This window comes from Fusarium flagelliforme (assembly GCF_020744385.1).
Source record: "Fusarium flagelliforme strain FIESC 12 MPI-CAGE-AA-0113 chromosome Unknown B0J16scaffold_1, whole genome shotgun sequence".
NCBI classification, from domain to species: Eukaryota; Fungi; Ascomycota; class Sordariomycetes; order Hypocreales; family Nectriaceae; genus Fusarium; species Fusarium flagelliforme.
In genome coordinates, this window is record NW_025763503.1 from 1,783,668 (window position 1) to 1,801,444 (window position 17,777).

Below are 17,777 nucleotides of genomic sequence, written 5' to 3' on the forward strand. Positions count from 1 at the left end.
CGATAGGACCATCATCCAGTTTAATGAATGTGGTAGCGTCCATACCTTCAGTTGATGATCTTGCTATCTATGATGTAAAACATCACAGCATTGCGCATGGATATCACGGTTGTATCTCGATCGGAACTATCCAAGATATCATCATGCTACTGTATGAATATGCATCACGGTGCCCTCGTAACAAAACTCTTTGGTTGCTAATATTAGCCCATGTATTGTCCGAATAAGCAAGCTCTAGTACGACCTGGAAGCTGGCAATGCCCCTCAACCCCTCATCTTACTTAACTTAGCCGCTTTGTCCACCTGGTCATGGCAGGCTGCCTGTGGTATTCCCCGCCAAAGCCAAGGATCTAGGGTCCTCTACTCTGTACGTAGTATCATGTTAATCACGAACTTTCACGTCTTCTGAGAGGTTCTCATACTCAATACATAACTCTTTCATTCGATAGGTACCTAATCTATGGATTGTTTTGCGATGTAGAGGCTTCCATTCCTCTGTCAATTTTTAATTTTTTTCTTGTTTCTTTCTTATTCTTTTTTTTCTTCGCCATTTTTACTTCTTCTTCTTCTTCTTTCTCCCTTATTTCTGGTTCCATTGCTGTCATCCTCATGTTCATGGTATGGCTTAGCCAAAACCCTTTAGGACGCCGATATGTCACGGGTATCTCGAGTGTTTACCAAATCCCAACCATGGCTCCAGACGCCGGATAAAGCAGAATGCTGAAAGTCAAGTTTGATCGTCTGTTGGTAACAGACACAACAACTTGACCAATTTCAGATCGACAGGAAATCCTTCTGTTCTTCAAAGTCGGAAAGGTCCGAGTCTGCGTCGATGAACTCGGCAACTTCATCTGAGTCAACATCGTCAGAATCAGCAGCTTCGTCATCACTTGAAATATCTCCAAGGGGCTCGCCATCGGCGTTGGCCCTGTTTCGAAGGACGCTTGCCCTTTCACGGTGCGGGAGTTTACATCCCTTGACCTTACATCGGCCGGTATTGCTAAAGTCAGGACACTCAAAGACGTGGCGTTCAGTACAATCTGCCCCCTTCTCGCAGTAGCCGTTGAAGCCAAAGCTTCGGCATACTGGGGCGGCAGGAGAAGCTCTGGAGTGAGTATAGGGACAGTTATCCTTGGCACAATGGCCTTTGGCGAAATGCAAACAATTCGGGGTGCGTTCGGGAGTCATGTCATGGGAAAGATCACAAAACTCGCCGTTGACACATTGCCCGTCTTTCATGAAATCTTTACAGAGAGCAACCTTGTTGGGATCATGGATGTAGCGGCAACGGGGACCTTTGGTGCATGAGCCTGTTTGAAAAGACAAGTTAGTTCTATCCCAAGGCCACTGGGCCGGTTCGGATGATGGAGGCGTGGACCACTCCAATCATGGAAAGAGGAAATACCAGTCGTTGAGAAGATTTTACAAAGTTGATCAATCTTCTTGACCGCGCCAGATCGCCTAGAGCCTGTCAGCAACTTTGTCTCACTAGGAGACGCTACATACCGCTGGTCGTTAACAAAGCGACTCGCCACGAGGTTGCCTGTCTTTGTTCGAAAGAACTTGACCCCGGCAACAGTGGCGGTCTTTGGAGTTCGAGAGGATGAGTTGGCGGCACCTGCGACAGGTAAGGCACAAAGGTCGGCGACATTTTCGAGTCCGCACGTACCAGGAATCTTAACTAGTTTCTTTCCGCCATCCATCACACGAAATTGGACGCCTTGGATCGTAAGCTCATTTTGACCTGCGGGGTTAGTCTGCGCGCTTGAGGCAGCTGCTTGATGTTTCAAGAACTCATTAAACTGCGACTTCTCGCGCTGTCGGTATCCGTTAATCTTTTTCTGGCGTGTCTGCTCAATAGCTTTCGCTCGGTTCTGCGTATCTCTTTCGTACACATTCGCGTTGATGAGCTGCCGGTGGCGATCAGTTCGAGAAACCCAGCCTGGTGGTGTTTCAGCACCACTACTTGCAGAGCGGGATGCATTTGAGTTATCGTTATTCAAATGGAGAGTTCTATGCTGGTGCGCTGCGGGCGGTCGTCCAATTCGATTGTTACGAGCCGGATATGGCGAGCTTGCATGTCGATACGAGTTGTCTAGATAAGCATTAGTGGTGTTTTGGTTCAGGTTTGGAAGCGCAACATACGGCGATGATGAGCAGGATGTGAGTTCGGCGGGAATCGCGGACTTGATTGCTGGTTCTTGTGACGATTGATCTGGCCTTCAAATCGTCAGTAAAGCGTCTTTCATCATTAAACGTAGAGCACAAACCTGCAACCTGACTGATGCGGGCCAAAAGCTCTCTCTCTTCTTCTGACATCTTTACCGCAATATTACTGAAGTTCTATTGAGAAAAGGAAAATCGAGGGCGTTTTTTTGTTGTAGGACAAATACAAGGTGAAGCAGGGTTATTTACGTGGGAGAGTAACAAATGCGACTGCGATTTGAGTTGGCGGGCGGCAAGATGCAATCACCACAAAGATAATATTAGTCATCCACCCTTGCGCAGTTGATTGGTCTACCGTCTTCACACCTTCAATGCCATCGCAAGGCTGAAGCTTTGTTTGTGTTAATCATCTTCAAGCCTTCTTTCAATACGTCTTTACAATAAACTTTGATTAGAGACCCGTGACGCGTCAGATCCTTCATCGAGTCATTTCACCTTCATCTTTGCAAATAATATTACCCGCTACACATCGACCCAGACACACCGGCCGACCGCGACTCGAATCGAGATGGCTGGATCTTCGACTCCATGGCCTCTTCTGGAAGCCGAAGAAGAGGTTGAGCTTCACAAGTCGCGCCTCCTAAATGTTGAGGAAAAGCCCTTTAAGCGCATTCAAAAGCGTGTAAACACTATAGCACAACTCTTGTTATCCTCCGAAACTACAGCCAACCCTCCAGGAGATCTAAAGCCCAGACTCAGGGAGCTCAAGGAGGAAGTGAATCTCGACGTTCTTGCTTTCGGCCACAGCATCAGTCGCATGCAAAATCTTCACAATTCCAATGCTCAGGAGCGTGAACGCTACAAGGAAGACCAGCATCGCATCCTCAACGATTGCAAAACTGTCAAAGAAACCAACTCCCAACTTAAAGAACAGCTCAAGGCTGCACAAGCCACCCTTGCGCAACGCAAAAAGTTCGACGAATTAGCAGAGAAGATCACATCAAATCGCCTGCTCAAGCCGCGCGAAGACCAGATTACCAATTTGGCTAAACTCGAGGAGGAATGCCGAGAGCTCGAGCGAGAAAGCGAAACTTATAGCGAGACATGGAAAGAGCGACGAGAGCAATTCAACAGGATCATGGAGGAAGGCATGCTTTTGAGACGGCAGATTCGCGATGAGAAGGAAGAGGTCGATCGCAGAGAGGGTATGAATGAGGGCGCTGAGGATGATGTCGAGGTGGATAAGGTCGGACAAACGCCCAGAAACGAACCCAGCGGCAACGCGACGCCTCATCCAGACGGAGATAGCCAGATGAAGGTAGAAGGCGATGCCGGCACACCCAACCCAGAAGCTCTCAATGGTGGAAGAACGCCAATGCGAGATACGCCAGGACCAGACACATTGAAACCGCAAGACAACCGCGCTGGCTCTCGTGGAGATAGCCAAGCGCCCAGCCGAGATGTTTCGCCCATGCCACCAAACGACGAGCAAAAGGCGGAGTCAGGAGACGACGTTGACATGGAGGACTCTGAGGCCAGTCGAGCAAATGACGATGGAGGAGCAACACCGCTGGTGACTATTGAGCCACCTGAAGGAAACGAGGACAAGATGGAAGTGGACAATTAATTAGCCTTTGTTATTGGTATTGGGTGCTGTTAACATTTCCCTTCTGGCTCCTGTAATAATACTTTCAAGATACCCTCAACTTATGAAGGTCCGGAAGCGTTCCTTTTGCATTAAATCTTATCTAAGTGGTATCGTAGAGCAGCTCTTTCCCTCGTATTTCTTTCTGCGTGTCTATTACGCATCGGTCTGGATGGCTTTGGCCTTTGCCAGCGTCTCCTTCGCCTGCTGCACCTGCTCCTCAAGGACGTTAAGCTGGTCGCTCACAGCGAGCTGCTCCTCAAGCTTCTCAATGGCGACGGCGATCTTTTCTCGCAGGGGTCCGAAAACAGCCTTTGTCTGTTCGAGGGCGGTTTGCTATAGCAGTCAATGGTAAGCTTGCTTGTCTGGTTGCGGTGGTAGATGGCTTGTGGACCAACCTGCTGCTTAAGCATAAATGAAGCATTGCCATCGTCGTCGCCGGCACCGCTGTCGATCTTCTCCTTTAGAATCTGGACCTTGGCTTCCTCCTGCTCGAGCTCCTTGTGGTATGAGGCTTCCTCCTTGAGGAGTCGATTGACAGAGCTTGTCGCGATGGCGAGTTGTGAAGGCGGAGGCATCGTGGAATCGAGGGTGCACTTTGATACGGATTGACAGGGTGTTTGTGGGCAGACAATTTTCTTGAGGATGTTAAGGATATTTATTCAGGCAGCGACAAATGTACGTCTCGTTATTTGGGTGCCTGTTTGGTTATTTGATGCCTGGAGTATCTGTACCGAAGAGCAAATGAGATCATGTTCAACGTGGGGTCTAATGGCGGGGCCGTTCTTATCGTCTCCCTACGTGCATATACGCGGCGAAAATACATTAAGACGCAAAACAATAGACACAATGAATTGCCAATGGAGTCAATGCAAGTCTGAATTGTTCTTTTAAAAGCTATCTTAAAGCTAGCTACTGATCCCATTGTCAAACAGGACTCATCCATAAAACAGAAGCAGAGGCAGATCAACCTCCGCCCTTTTCCCATATAGTAACCACGATCCATCCAACCAAATACCGCAAGCAATGGTATATCCCTAAACGCCTACAACACCGTCTGGGTGACCCTGAAGTTGACTACCCTAGAATGCTGGAATATAATACTTTACACGACCAAACATGCCCACCCTTTCGAGTCTTCATAACGATGCAGGTAGGAAATGCACACTCGTGTCGAATCATGCCGAGACAGCGACTGCGGGAGTGGCAGCGGCGGCATGCTCAGGCTCATTGAGAACGTCGTTATCTTGAGACATCTCACCGCCAGCCTCCCTCTCAGCCCAGGCGCCCCAGAGTCCACGCTTGGCCCGTATCCGGATGTCGTCGCCCAAACCAGAACCCTGCTCGACCTTGATAGCATCCTTGGTTGCAAGAACCAGACACTCGAAAAACATCTTGGTAGCATCGGCCTTGGTAGTCTCTTGTCGAGGGCAAAGGTTCTGGAAGAGAACTGCTCGGTCAGTTCGCTTACTGGGGCTGTCGGCCGCATCATCACCGAAGCGGTCTCGGAGCTGGTGAACAACATGCTTGGTGCCCAGCGAAACAGGGCCACTCTCTGCAGGGTGGACGAGAGCAATAGTGGTGTCCTCGAAACCAGGCATCATAGTGGGCGCTTCGTCGTCCTCCATCTCACCCTCAGCAGGGATTTCATGACGGCTCTCATCAGGAGGAAGGCTCATTTCACCGAATCCAGCATCGAGGCCGAGTCCAGTGTCTGATCCGATGTCGAGCATGCGAGGCGATTTGTTTGCGCCATGGTCGCTCTCAACGTCAGCAATTCCGCTGTCTCGCTTGCGCTTAAGCTCGTTCATGCCACGAGCAGTATCAAGCGAAAGAATGCCACGCAGTTCAGGGGCCCAGTTCGTGCTTCGCTTATCACCCATGATGGAGGAGACAAATCCACCACTCTTTTGCATATCCATCAGGGCCAAGAGAAAGGGGTCGCGAGGGAGGAATCCAGCCTCCTTGATGATGTTGTCCCGGTTGGCCTGTTGTTGTTTGATATGGTTACTGGACAGAGCGATCTCTTCGTCAGGAGTAAGAATCTTTTGCTTCTTGGCGCGCTGCGCAGGTCGTCGGACAATTTGTTCTTCTTCATTTTCGGGCTCATACAAATCGGCCATCTGGTATCTCGAGTGGTCCTCTTCCAGCTGTGCGGCCCGGTCTTCGTCGATATCGGAGAGCGGTGATTCAGAGATTCGTGGGGGAGGATATTCGGGACCCGCGATGCCAGGCATTTGGGAGACGTCTTCTGGGTTGAAGTCGAGTTCCATGCCCTCCATAACAACGTCCTCGCCACCATCATGAATAATGACGTCGTCCCGAGGAAGGTCGATTGACATAGCACGGTCTTGGTTGTCCTTCTGAGGAATGTCAAGGTCCGAATCGTTAATATCGGGACCTGCTGCGGTACGGTCTTCCCGTCGGCCTCCTTCAGGTTCGAGAGCTGTCTCTTCAAGGCCGATATCACCGAGACCAAAATCCAGTTCCAGATCGATATTACCCAAGGGGGCCATCATATCATCTTCCATTCCCATTCCATCACCAAGAAACTGACTGTTGTCGTAGTCTTCTTGCAAGTTGATGTCTCTCTGGCTAACGCGACCTTTTCGGCCAATTGGTGCAGTAGTAACATCCTCGACTTGAGACAAAAGCCAGTTCGCATCTGGTGGAGGTGGTAGTTCAAAATTGTCGTAAGGAGTGATTTTGTCGGGAAGCGTCAAAGCTTCTCGGTTAGAGACCTGGAGGTTGGCGGCCATATCGTTGTTTCCAGAAGATCGGAAAGCCTGGAAAGGTTAGCAAACGCGACTACACGACGCGTCAGGATAGAGGACTAACCATCTTGATCTTCATCATAGCCTCATTACAATCATCCAAAAGGTAACGCGTCTTTCGTTGGTAGATTCGCACAACACCAAGAAGTAGCTGACTGCTAAGTCGCAGGGCCATCGGGGCCTGGTTAGGCATGATGATGGCCTCTACACTGTCCGTGACATTGGACTGAAGAATATGCGTCTTTGACAACTTGCGCTCCAGGTTGGCTGAAAGCCAAACGCGGGCGAGCGGCCCGCTCTTCTGGAGCAAGGTCTCTGAATAGAACATGATGCCGTCGCGAGATTACGCGATGCACAAAAAATAGATCACGACAGTAATATCAACCGGTCCAAAAAGATGTTGTGATCCTGAAACAGAGGATCGGTAGAGTCGAGGTTGTGGTAGATGTGGTGGGTGTGGTCAAAAGAATAGAGCTAGGTAAGAACACCGAGGCCGGGGCGCGTCGGGTAAACAAGCTCGGTGGCAGGATAGGATAGCTCTACGCGCAAAAGCAGCGTCGCGAGCCCCCCAAAAGCATTAAGCAATGCGAAAGTATCGCGCGAATTGAGAAAGAGGAATCAGCGACCAATTTGAGGCGATAGCGACGGTTTCGGAGAGCAAGGTGAGGTAGTAAGGCGTGGGCGCGGGCGGGATTATCGCGACGTAAGGCAGTCAAGGTATTTTATTAGAAGGGAAAATGGGACCTGGACCTTGAAGAGGGGGGAGGCCTTGAGTCGTCTCCAACGGTAAATGGCGTGGCTGGGGGCTGATCTGTGGCAGGACGAAGCCTGGCGAAAACTGACTAGTGTCAGTACGGACCAAGGTTTGTCCGTTCCACAACATCTTTTGATTGGTGGGATGGGATCATCGACTAGCCAGGTCTCCCGACCAACATCCCACCAAAAATTGTGGATGACGGCTCGTGTAATTGAAAGCTTGGATCCAACTTTTTATAGGGACTGAGGTCATTATACCGTTAATGAATCCCACGACATAGGATTCAATGGGTCTTTGGAACAAGCATCCTATCCAATCTCTCTTACGAGGGAATTTTCATGAGACATCCTGCGTCCGTATCCTCTTTAGAATTATCCATATAACCAGACATGACTCTAAATGTACATGATATATACCCATGTCCTTGACAGATGTAAGGGCATGGAGATCAACCTACCGTCAGCACGTCTACTCTGTACTATAATTATACTGTACATCCTTACAATGGTACTATATATCTTAGCACCTGTAAAACTAGAAACCACAATGAATTGTTCCACCGCAAATAACTGCGACATAACCGACATTGCAAACGTGATTTTCGCCATGTGGCTTAAACTGTCCCAAACCTCTAAATGCCTGCAGTAAAAGCCATTGGCTTGGACCTGACGCTCATTCTTGCAGCCAATCTTGACTCGTCCGCCAAGCCATACTTCGTCTTTGGGTTCATGCCACTGGCTAATGAGCCTCCAAGTCGATGTAAGCCCCTGGCAGCCTTGCCGGATCTTGAACAGTACTAGCTCCGACCCGCTCCCAGAAGGACAAGACACCTGGACATCTCAGGTCGACTTTAATTCTGGGCCTCACAACGTGCCATCACGTATATTTCTGTCCTTGTTGGCCTCTTTTTACTCTTCTTCTCGCGTTGTCGCGTTTGTTCATGTTTGAGTTCTTCTTTCTATAGGCCTGAACCGGTCCATTTTCTTCTAGTGGGAGCCGAATCGCTAACTGGATTTACTTCCCCGTGGCAACTTTGGTCCATGCCTTGACGTCGTTCCCTTATACTCAACTATAGCGGACCTTTTCTTCCTCCCTCACAACCTTCCGCCTTCGCTACGAATTAAAGCCCGATCACCAATGCATTCCACGGCCTTCACTCTTCAACTGTAACACGAACCCTCACGCGCTACTATTGTCGATATGCAGCTGCCATGGGGCGGCCGCGACGGTCCGGGAAATGACACTTTGTTACCGACATCCAATATCCCGTCCATCGTAGGAGACAACACCACCTCCAAGGACGACGAACATCCACAACGTCCTCGTCATGTCCGAACTACTTCGGCTGATGCACGGGTTAGTCTTGAATCTGCGCAATTCTTCCATGACGTGCATGTATCGATTTAACTAACAACTCCACTAGAATGTCGCCGATCATTTCTCCTATATGACCCCAAGCGAAGCTGCAGCGAACCTACGCACCTCTCTCACTCTTGGCCTCACCCCAACCGAAGCCTTGACTAGACTTAGCGAATATGGTCCCAACGAAATTCCTCACGATCCTCCTGAGCCATTGTGGTTGCGATTCATCAAACAATTCCAGGAGCCCCTTATTCTGCTTCTCCTCGTATCGGCCGGCGCCTCGCTCCTCCTAGGAAACACGGATGATGCCATCAGCATTACTGTTGCGGTGACCATTGTTGTAGCTGTTGGATTTGTGCAGGAATATCGTTCTGAGAAGTCCATCGAGGCACTCAACCATCTCGTACCAAACCATGCACATCTGGTTCGAGGTCAGGGCAGGGTGTCACCGATGGGAAAGAATGCGATATGGCCTCCGCGCGCCGATGGTGACGATTCCATGTCTACCCCCGGCGATGTTACACCCATTGGCGACGTCTTGGATTCGGCTTCTTCTAAAGTCATGGCTTCACAGCTAGTCCCCGGCGACCTCGTTCTCTTCACCACCGGCGATCGCATTCCTGCCGACATCCGCATTACCAAAGCTGCCGACCTGACGATTGACGCATCGAATCTTACAGGAGAGACTGAGCCTGTCAGGATGTCAGCTGAAGCACGAAGCCGTGGGTTTGGTGGTTTTGGTAAGAACCAATTGCCAAGACCTGCGACCCTTGACCCAGCTGAGGCTGAAGAGTCTCACGCAGATGGTGTTCAGAATATTGCATACATGGGGACATTGATCAAATCAGGTCATGGTCAGGGTGTTGTCTTTGCGACTGGAGGACACACTCATTTTGGTACCATCGCTACGAGCGTTTCTGGTACCGAAAGCCCCCGTTCTCCACTTCAATTGTCGATGGACGATCTTGGTTCTCAGCTCAGTAAAGCCTCATTCGTGGTAATTGGTCTAATTTCGATTGTCGGCTGGCTTCAAGGAAAGAAGATCTTGGAGATCTTTCAAATTTCGATTTCACTTGCTGTTGCTGCCATTCCGGAAGGCCTGCCCATCATTGTAACCGTTACTTTGGCTCTCGGAGTGCATCGCATGGCTAGGCACAATGCGATTGTTCGAAGGATGCCCAAGGTCGAGACACTGGGATCTGTGAATGTTGTTTGCACTGACAAAACAGGTATGTCAAGTTTGCGCGCCATACGAAAGTAGCTGACAATAGATTGATAGGCACCCTTACCACAAATCATATGACAACAATCCGCATGTGGTACTTTGGAACTCAAGATGCAGTTGATGTCGAGTCTGACAATGAAGATGTGGGATCTAATATGGAGTCCAACCAAGCCACCCTACGTGTACTCCGTATAGGCAACATTGCCAACGATGCGCGACTCGCACAAAAGTATACTGAGCATGGTCAAGCTGCCACAGCTGTCCTCTCATCTACCCTCGGCCGCGATCAAGTGTCTACTTATACTCGCTGGGTTGGGCAGCCGACTGATGTTGCCATGCTGGATCTCCTTGATCGCTTTGGGGAGCACGATGTTAGAGAATCCATTGGCCCACGAGTAAGCGAGACACCTTTCAGTTCAGAAAGAAAGTGGATGGGCGTTACCATTGGCTCAGAAACAAGAGGCGACAAGGAATACGCATATATGAAGGGCTCTATTGAAAAGGTCTTGGCTGCTTGCGACACCTATCTCGAAAAGGATGGAAGGGAAATTGTGCTCGATTCGTCCCGTCGCCAAGAAGCTCTCCAGGCCGCCGAGGCCATGGCTGTCCAGGGATTGCGGGTATTGGCATTCGCCAGTGGTTCTGTTTCGCGTACAACAAGAAGCAAGTCTAACGCACGTAGCACCCCTGGATTTGACCGAAGCGATAGTCCATCGTCTCATGCTCCGGAGGATATCTACAAAAACTTGACTTTCGCTGGTCTTGTTGGCATGCGTGATCCTCCCCGACCTGGAGTTGGCCGTTCAATCAGACGTCTGATGCGTGGTGGTGTCAAGGTCATCATGATCACTGGTGACGCTGAAACCACAGCGCTTGCAATTGGAAAGCAACTGGGCATGACTATTGCGACCCCCAGCGGACATACAGGCAGCCAGAACACTGTGAAGCCTGTTCTACGTGGTGATCAGGTTGACAGGATGTCCGAGGCGGATCTAGCACAGGCCATGCAGCATACAACAATATTTGCACGAACGAACCCGGATCACAAACTGAAGATCATTCGGGCCCTTCAGTCAAGGGGCGATATCGTCGCCATGACTGGTGACGGCGTCAATGATGCACCAGCTCTTAAGAAAGCCGATATTGGTATTTCCATGGGTCGTCACGGAACTGACGTTGCCAAGGAAGCAGCAGATATGATCCTGACAGATGACGACTTTTCTACGATTCTCCGGGCAATCGAAGAGGGCAAGGGCATCTTCAACAACATCCAGAACTTCCTCACCTTTCAACTGAGCACAAGCGCCGCCAGTTTGGCTCTTGTTTTTATCTGCACCTGCTTTGGCTTCAAGTCTCCTTTGAACGCCATGCAGATCCTATGGATCAGTAAGTGAAATTTTCCGCTTTCAAGGATGTACAAGTTAACCATTGTTCGACAGACATCATCATGGATGGCCCTCCAGCTCAATCTCTCGGCGTGGAAAAGGTCGACCCCGATGTGATGACCAAGCCCCCACGAAGACGAGGAGATCCCGTACTTACTCGCGCACTCATTACACGCGTGCTTACGTCGGCTGCCATCATCACTTTTGGGACAATGCTTATCTACCGTCGTGAGATGATGGCTGATGGACAGGTGACTCGACGAGACACAACCATGACATTTACTTGCTTCGTCTTCTTCGACATGTTCAACGCTTTGAGTTGCCGATCTGAGTCCAAGTCGATCCTTCGGGGCGAGGTTGGACTCTTTTCCAACAACCTGTTCAACTGGGCCGTTGCTCTCAGTATTGCTGGACAGTTGCTTGTGATCTACTTCCCCTGGCTCCAGGAGGCCTTCCAAACGGAGGCTCTTGGGTTCTTCGACCTTGTTCGTCTTGTTATTCTGTGCAGCATGGTGTTTTGGGCGGATGAGTTGCGAAAATATCTCAAGTATGGGAAACGGCGTTTTGGAAACGGATACAGTCAAGCGGTGTGACGGAAACAATGGCTTGATATTATTCAGGGTTGTGTATTCAAAGAGGCATCTTTTGTATAGTATAAGACGCATAAACATTATCCACATGACGGATTTGCATAGCGATTGAAGCAAAGGCGGCTATTAAAATAACTACATATTAAGATAAAATAAGAAACGTGTCTCTTGAGAATCTAGCTTCCTCGACTTCCAAGTTGACCCCTCGGGCAGGTTAAATCGCGGGCTCAATCCAATTGGTGTCGCCTACAGCCACTGAACTCTAAATATCGCCAATACACTGACCCACGCGCATATAAGGCTGCTGTGCCTTGCGCAGCAGCCTTCCCTCCCTCCCTTCCTCCTACAACAACCCCAGTCTGCCAAGAGACAGTAAGTCAGCCAACCCCTGATCCCCGTTGCTCTGTGTTGCTAACCTGTTTTGTAGCTATGGAAATCCCGGCCAAGCGTTGCAGTATTATGCCTATAGAGGACTACTACTGTGATGATGGTATATGCCTGGAAACCACAGAGATTGAAGTAGCCCTGGAGCTGCTGAACTGGGCCTCAGATATATTACAGGCTGCCTTGGACTTGGTTCTTAATCCCGCTTCTGACCTCCTTACACATAGGGTTAATCTAGCTGCCTTTGGCTGTAAGCTTCTTTGGCTAATCTGGCAAGATGCAGACGTAGACTGCGCCTTGTTCCTGATTACTAAAATAATAGTATTAGAAGAGCTAGCTAGGAAGATGGCTGCGAAAGAAGACCTTGATGAGAATAAGGATAAGTTCCTTGAGATGATTAACCTGCGCCGCTGGACTGACTGCTATATGTGGTTCGTTAAACTGGAAGAGTAGGTGAGGATGATGGTTGCCTATATGAATAGGCTATGATGAAATCGGAGTACGGCGTTCTGGGGGGAAAAATTTAGGCGTTTAAGGTTTCTGGAAAGGAGATGTGTTTGCATTCTGTGCTGTGTTAGAGAAAAGTTAAAGTCAAGGTTGCCTTAGCCATAGTCTTAATTGATCTAGCTATAAGACCGAAGTTACATAACCTTCTTAGCCTTAACTATAGCCATAGCTGGCGTAAAGCAACGCAGTGTTTCAACAATGGAAACGTGTCTCTATAATGTTTTATGCCTGTGTAAGTATCGATGGAAGATGGGATTTTTGATACGGGTGCAGGGTAACTTCCAGCACAGTACCTACTGTAGTCAATTGCGGGGAGCTCTCCCTGTGGAGGCTGCGTGTCACCATCAACCTAAAGCAACACCCTCCAGAGGCTGCGACAAGTGAGCTACAAGCTCCACGTCACTCCTTTACTGTCTTGACTGTAGACAAAAAGAGGTTGCGGAACAGAAATGCGCCGCACCAATAGAACACCTTAATGACAATGTCAAGCCTTATAAACGGCATCTCTCATAACGAACACCCTGTCGTCGAACCCTCGATTGCTGTCTCTACGTCGTCCCTTGACAATGCCACCACCGAGGCCGAGATTCGCGATGCGCTTGCCGCTCTCCATGCCCGCGAAACTTCTATAACTTCCCGACTCGATGCCCTTGTTGCCTCGCAAACAGATCTCTCCCGCGACCTGGGCCGGCTGGATCTTCTACGGGCTGGACTTGGAGCCCAGGTCATTGCCACAAGATCGATTGGAAATGATATGCTGGCGACGGCGGCAGACACGGCTGGTCGACTGAGCGACAGAGTTAAAGAGTTGGATTTGGAAAAGAGTCGAGTCGAAGAAACGCTTGGTGTAGTGGAACAGGTTGCCGAACTCAAGGCATGTGTTAATGGCGTGGTTGGTTCTATGGGCGCACCCCAGGATTGGGAGGCTGCTGCTGGATATATATCAAGAGCCAGCAAAATACCAGAGGAGATCACAAAGGGGTCATTCGCTGTTGGCATAGTACCCAGCGTCGAAGTACCTGACCCACCGTGGGTGACGCTGGAGGAAGCCAAGGAGAGTCTATGTGGCCTCTTCTTGAGAGAGTTCGAAAAGGCGGCAGAAGAAAGCGACGGAACCAAAGTTACACGGTTCTTCAAACTTTTCCCTTTGATCGGCCGGGCAGATGTGGGACTGGACGTGTATGGACGATACGTGTGTCAAGGTGTCGCTGGAACAGCTCGAGCGACATTCAAGGATGCCATGAACGGCCAACACAGGGAGGGTTTCTTCTACGCAAACGCTTTGACAAAGCTATTCGAGCATATCGCACAGATTGTTGAAGGCCACGGTGGACTTGTGGAACGTCACTATGGCACCGGCAAGATGGTTCGCGTGATCGAGCGTTTGCAGATGGAAGCGGATGTTCAAGGTGGCATCGTTGTTGACACCTGGAGCGACGAGAGAGGAATCGACAGAAAGCTCACTGATGTTAGGAGCTACCCATTCTCGTTCCTTGTACAGAGCTTTTTACCCCAGCCGCCTCGTGGTGGCACGCCAAGAGTCAATTCACCTGCCATTGGAGTAGGTAACAACCCCCGAGAGAGCGAGGACGAGGGCGTAAACATGAGAGAGGTCGATGGTCTCCTGAGCGAGATTGCCGTGATGCTTGGTCGTTGGTCTCTGTACACTCGATTTCTCGCTGGTAAATGCAAGGTAAGACCGACCATCCGAGCCCCTGAGCTGTGCTTGTACTTACATAATCTTAGGACGCCGATGCATCAGATGAAGCTCCTCTTGTCATACCGGATGTATTGGTCAAGTCTAACCTGTACCGCAAAGTGTCCACAAAACTCACGGCTCCTTACAATGTCATGACCACCTTTTTCTTCCGCCGTTCAGTGGAGAAGGCGTTCCAGCTAGACGAGTATCCTACTGGCTTGTCATTAAGCTTGAGTAAACATATCGAGGGTAATGCCCCATATATCATATTGGCTGTCGACGATGTTATGTACATTGTGAATACGGTTATTCAGAAGTCCATCTCCACATCACAAAGAGATGTCATTGCTTCTGTGGTGCCCACGATTGGTCGAGTACTTGGTTCCGACTTTGTTGGCATGATTCAACGCAAGATGCGAGACGAATCGTATCCTAGGCCTGTCGTACAAGGAGGGTTCCCGCCTGAAGATAAGATCATCCAGTTCATCGTTCTCATCAACAGTCTCGACATGGCCAACGAGTACTTGACTCGCATCATCACAGGTCGCATAGGGGAGTCGAGTGAGTTTCTAAATGGCGACGCTCAGAATGGGCCCCTCAAAGATTCGTTCCCCTTTGAGCGAGACGTTATCTTCGTGGCGAATGCTTTGCACACTCTTCAAACATCTTTCATCGGCAAGTCGACTGAACTGCTTAACGAAGGTATTCAAGTACTCTTCAACCAAGTTGTCAAGCTTCGTTTACGGCCTGTTCTTACTGAGACATTCCGTGATGCGGACTACACACTCTCCGAAGACGATATTGCCGATATTGCTCAGCAAAACGATGAAGATGAGAATGAACTTTTGGAACAAGTACCCCGACTCTTTGAACACGGCTGGGATCAACTCATGAAGCCAATTGCACGCCTAATGACACCTGGAACATATAACACCCTCCTCGACATTACCGCGCGTTACCTGTCCAAGATTTGGGAGAAGAAGATCATGGGCTATGCAGGACGGACCAATGCCCTTGGCGCAATTCGTCTCGAACGTGACTTCATTGCATTGGTGGATGTTGTCTCTCGTGGCGACTATGGTGTACGAGAAGTGTTTGCCAAGGTCCTGCAACTTCTAGAGGTTGCCAACATGGAAGACGATGAATGGGATGAAATCATGGCACAAGATGGAGAAGATGATGGCTACGAGTGGGTTCTGACTGAAGAAGAGAGGAGGAGGGCAAGAAGCTTGGTTAGAGGCTGATACAGTGGTTAATGAAGTTTCGACGGATATGGAGAGGCGGCGTTGATTAGAAAAAAGAGTTCAAAATGCGAATAGATGCAAGCGAGGCGAGAATTTGTTGGCAATTGCTGATTGAGAGAATTAAGTTCGGATTGATCGACTATAGGAGTTGATGAAAGACAGTTGAATAAACACATAGAGTGACATAAATCTTTTTGCTAAGAATATTGACAGTGAAAACATCTTAGCTTGTGTAGAGGTATACAATCATTCAATGTTGTATGCAACTCCCTGTTATCTTATACAGGTATGCATTTGCACACTCCAAGTTTGAGGTTGTTGGTGGCTCTTCGTCTGAAGCTAGGGAAGTTAGTAGTTGCAGAATAAATGTTTTTAGTGGCACCTCAGGCAGGTTCAGAGCCTAAAGACAGCAATTTTCGATTGGGCATCCCCTCTGAGTCACTCTCAACCATCAAAGTCAAGCCAGAGGCTCCATTTTAGCTCGTCATGATGAGTGAGCATGAGGCCCAGTGTGATGAATTTTTCCATCGCTCAACTATCACGAACCTTTAGCCACAGACGACGATATTCTAGTTTGCGAGGGCATTTACAAACTGTTTCACTCTTTAAAAGTAGTGCTTTCTATTTTTCGACTCATTCTTCTTCCATAAACCCATCATTATCGTCGGGACTGAGAAAACCACTTACATCACAGAGATTTGTTTCTCAAGCTACACCCACAATGGAGACGAGGATAGTGAAAGTCCCCAGCAAGGGATCCCTGGGCCATTTTCGACCTGGTGATGGTCTCGCTAAGCTGGATCACTGGGAAGTTCACTGTGAGAACAAGACAGCTCTCGAGGCTCTAGAACATGCTGCCCACGAGTTACGGACCAAGGATACGCCTGTCGCTTTCCCTACCGAGACTGTTTATGGTCTGGGTGCAGATGCTACTCGAACACCTTCAGTCAAGGGCATCTATTCTGCAAAGGGAAGACCTTCGGACAATCCTCTCATCTCTCACGTTTGCGACCTGGAGATGTTGCGACAGTACATCGGTTACACAGATGAAACTCAAGACCCTATACCAGAGCGATACAGGGCTTTAATAGAGCGCTTCTGGCCCGGACCTCTGACTATTTTACTCCCTAATCCCGTACCATCAAAGCTGGCGCCTGAAGTTACTGCAGGGCTGAAGACCTTTGGCATGCGAATGCCTTCTTCACCCCTTGCTCTCTCCCTCATCAAGCTTGCTGGTGTTCCCCTGGCAGCGCCCTCCGCCAACGCCTCTACCAAGCCTTCACCTACAGCGGCCCAGCATGTAAAGGACGACCTCGATGGAAGAATCGAACTCATTCTAGACGGAGGACACTGCCATGTCGGCGTGGAAAGCACTGTAGTGGACGGACTGTGTGATCCTCCCGTTGTACTGCGACCTGGAGGCATTGGAATGGACGAGCTACGAACTTGCCCTGGCTGGGAAAATGTAACGATAGCCTACAAAGACAAGAGCGAAGAGGGAAAAGCAGCACCACGAGCGCCGGGAATGAAGTACAAGCATTACAGCCCCAAGGCCACAGTGGTGCTTTATGAGTCGAGTTTCAAAAAGGGAGGTGATGGGATCTCCCTGTCCGACTTTGAGGCCGCCAATGAGTCAGTCAACGGCCATGCTACAAATGGCGATCGAAAGAAGAGAAGAATCGGTGTCATTCGCACCCAGCGATGGAAGTCAGGGGCTGGACTGCGATGCGCCAACTTCCACCACCTCACCAACGTGAAGGCTGCCGATGAGCAGGATGATTCGCCATTCCAAGTATACGAAGGCGACCTATTGGACGACAAGGAGCAACCCATAGGAACAATCCTGGATATTGATCTGGGCCAAGGCACTGAAGGGATCGCGCGAGGTCTCTTTGCAGCGTTGAGGGAGTTTGATCGACGAGGCGCAGACACCATTTTTGTTGATGGCATAGAAGATAAAAGCGACATCGCTGCAGCGGTTATGAACCGACTACGCAAAGCGGCGTCAGAGACTAGAGCATGAATGATCATATCGATTA

The 17,777-nt window shown here is 49.6% G+C and overlaps 7 protein-coding genes across 7 annotated transcripts; 4 read left to right on the forward strand and 3 right to left on the reverse strand.

Annotated features, from left to right (window-relative positions):
• Positions 1–326: 326 nt before the first annotated feature.
• On the reverse strand, positions 327–2,424 carry B0J16DRAFT_326998 (uncharacterized protein). Its single transcript, XM_046126059.1, has 6 exons — positions 2,271–2,424; positions 2,146–2,220; positions 1,670–2,095; positions 1,507–1,618; positions 1,406–1,461; positions 327–1,310 (listed from the first exon to the last, which is right to left on the reverse strand). Exons 1-6 carry the CDS (start codon positions 2,317–2,319, stop codon positions 775–777), a joined length of 1,254 nt encoding a protein of 417 aa, XP_045988549.1. The 5' UTR covers positions 2,320–2,424; the 3' UTR covers positions 327–774.
• A 120-nt stretch (positions 2,425–2,544) lies between these two features.
• On the forward strand, positions 2,545–3,880 carry B0J16DRAFT_8957 (Tho complex subunit 7-domain-containing protein). The gene has a single exon (XM_046134646.1). It carries the CDS (start codon positions 2,735–2,737, stop codon positions 3,791–3,793), a length of 1,059 nt encoding a protein of 352 aa, XP_045988550.1. The 5' UTR covers positions 2,545–2,734; the 3' UTR covers positions 3,794–3,880.
• Positions 3,881–3,967: 87 nt separating this feature from the next.
• B0J16DRAFT_377374 (tubulin binding cofactor A) lies at positions 3,968–4,389 on the reverse strand (the record flags this gene model as incomplete). The annotated part of the gene is made up of 2 exons (XM_046130838.1): positions 3,968–4,147; positions 4,210–4,389. 2 exons carry the CDS (start codon positions 4,387–4,389, stop codon positions 3,968–3,970), a joined length of 360 nt encoding a protein of 119 aa, XP_045988551.1.
• A 514-nt stretch (positions 4,390–4,903) lies between these two features.
• On the reverse strand, positions 4,904–7,095 carry B0J16DRAFT_8970 (Rec8 like protein-domain-containing protein). Its single transcript, XM_046134651.1, has 2 exons — positions 6,650–7,095; positions 4,904–6,597 (listed from the first exon to the last, which is right to left on the reverse strand). Exons 1-2 carry the CDS (start codon positions 6,911–6,913, stop codon positions 4,990–4,992), a joined length of 1,872 nt encoding a protein of 623 aa, XP_045988552.1. The 5' UTR covers positions 6,914–7,095; the 3' UTR covers positions 4,904–4,989.
• Positions 7,096–8,190: 1,095 nt separating this feature from the next.
• Positions 8,191–12,070, forward strand: B0J16DRAFT_277863 (uncharacterized protein). The gene is made up of 4 exons (XM_046123821.1): positions 8,191–8,698; positions 8,766–9,933; positions 9,984–11,315; positions 11,369–12,070. The coding sequence occupies exons 1-4, from the start codon at positions 8,543–8,545 to the stop codon at positions 11,905–11,907; spliced, it is 3,195 nt and encodes a 1,064-aa protein (XP_045988553.1). The 5' UTR covers positions 8,191–8,542; the 3' UTR covers positions 11,908–12,070.
• A 1,025-nt stretch (positions 12,071–13,095) lies between these two features.
• B0J16DRAFT_295662 (COG4 transport protein-domain-containing protein) lies at positions 13,096–15,924 on the forward strand. Its single transcript, XM_046124422.1, has 2 exons — positions 13,096–14,488; positions 14,542–15,924. Exons 1-2 carry the CDS (start codon positions 13,271–13,273, stop codon positions 15,736–15,738), a joined length of 2,415 nt encoding a protein of 804 aa, XP_045988554.1. The 5' UTR covers positions 13,096–13,270; the 3' UTR covers positions 15,739–15,924.
• Positions 15,925–16,459: 535 nt separating this feature from the next.
• Positions 16,460–17,761, forward strand: B0J16DRAFT_377378 (DHBP synthase RibB-like alpha/beta domain-containing protein; the record flags this gene model as incomplete). The annotated part of the gene is made up of 1 exon (XM_046130839.1): positions 16,460–17,761. One exon carries the CDS (start codon positions 16,460–16,462, stop codon positions 17,759–17,761), a length of 1,302 nt encoding a protein of 433 aa, XP_045988555.1.
• Between the last annotated feature and the right edge of the window lie 16 nt (positions 17,762–17,777).

Bases quoted from the DNA above. Each gene is read 5' to 3' on its own strand.
- B0J16DRAFT_326998 (XM_046126059.1), bottom strand. From the start codon at position 2,319: ATGTCAGAAGAAGAGAGAGAGCTTTTGGCCCGCATCAGTCAGGTTGCA. The intron at 2,221-2,270 runs GTTTGTGCTCTA...GACGATTTGAAG, and splicing joins CCGCATCAGTCAGGTTGCAG to GCCAGATCAATCGTCACAAG. The intron at 1,311-1,405 runs GTATTTCCTCTT...CTTTTCAAACAG, and splicing joins TAAAATCTTCTCAACGACTG to GCTCATGCACCAAAGGTCCC.
- B0J16DRAFT_8957 (XM_046134646.1), top strand. From the start codon at position 2,735: ATGGCTGGATCTTCGACTCCATGGCCTCTTCTGGAAGCCGAAGAAGAG.
- B0J16DRAFT_8970 (XM_046134651.1), bottom strand. From the start codon at position 6,913: ATGTTCTATTCAGAGACCTTGCTCCAGAAGAGCGGGCCGCTCGCCCGC. The intron at 6,598-6,649 runs GTTAGTCCTCTA...TAACCTTTCCAG, and splicing joins CTATGATGAAGATCAAGATG to GCTTTCCGATCTTCTGGAAA.
- B0J16DRAFT_277863 (XM_046123821.1), top strand. From the start codon at position 8,543: ATGCAGCTGCCATGGGGCGGCCGCGACGGTCCGGGAAATGACACTTTG. The intron at 8,699-8,765 runs GTTAGTCTTGAA...CAACTCCACTAG, and splicing joins CTACTTCGGCTGATGCACGG to AATGTCGCCGATCATTTCTC. The intron at 11,316-11,368 runs GTAAGTGAAATT...ATTGTTCGACAG, and splicing joins CATGCAGATCCTATGGATCA to ACATCATCATGGATGGCCCT.
- B0J16DRAFT_295662 (XM_046124422.1), top strand. From the start codon at position 13,271: ATGACAATGTCAAGCCTTATAAACGGCATCTCTCATAACGAACACCCT. The intron at 14,489-14,541 runs GTAAGACCGACC...ACATAATCTTAG, and splicing joins TTCTCGCTGGTAAATGCAAG to GACGCCGATGCATCAGATGA.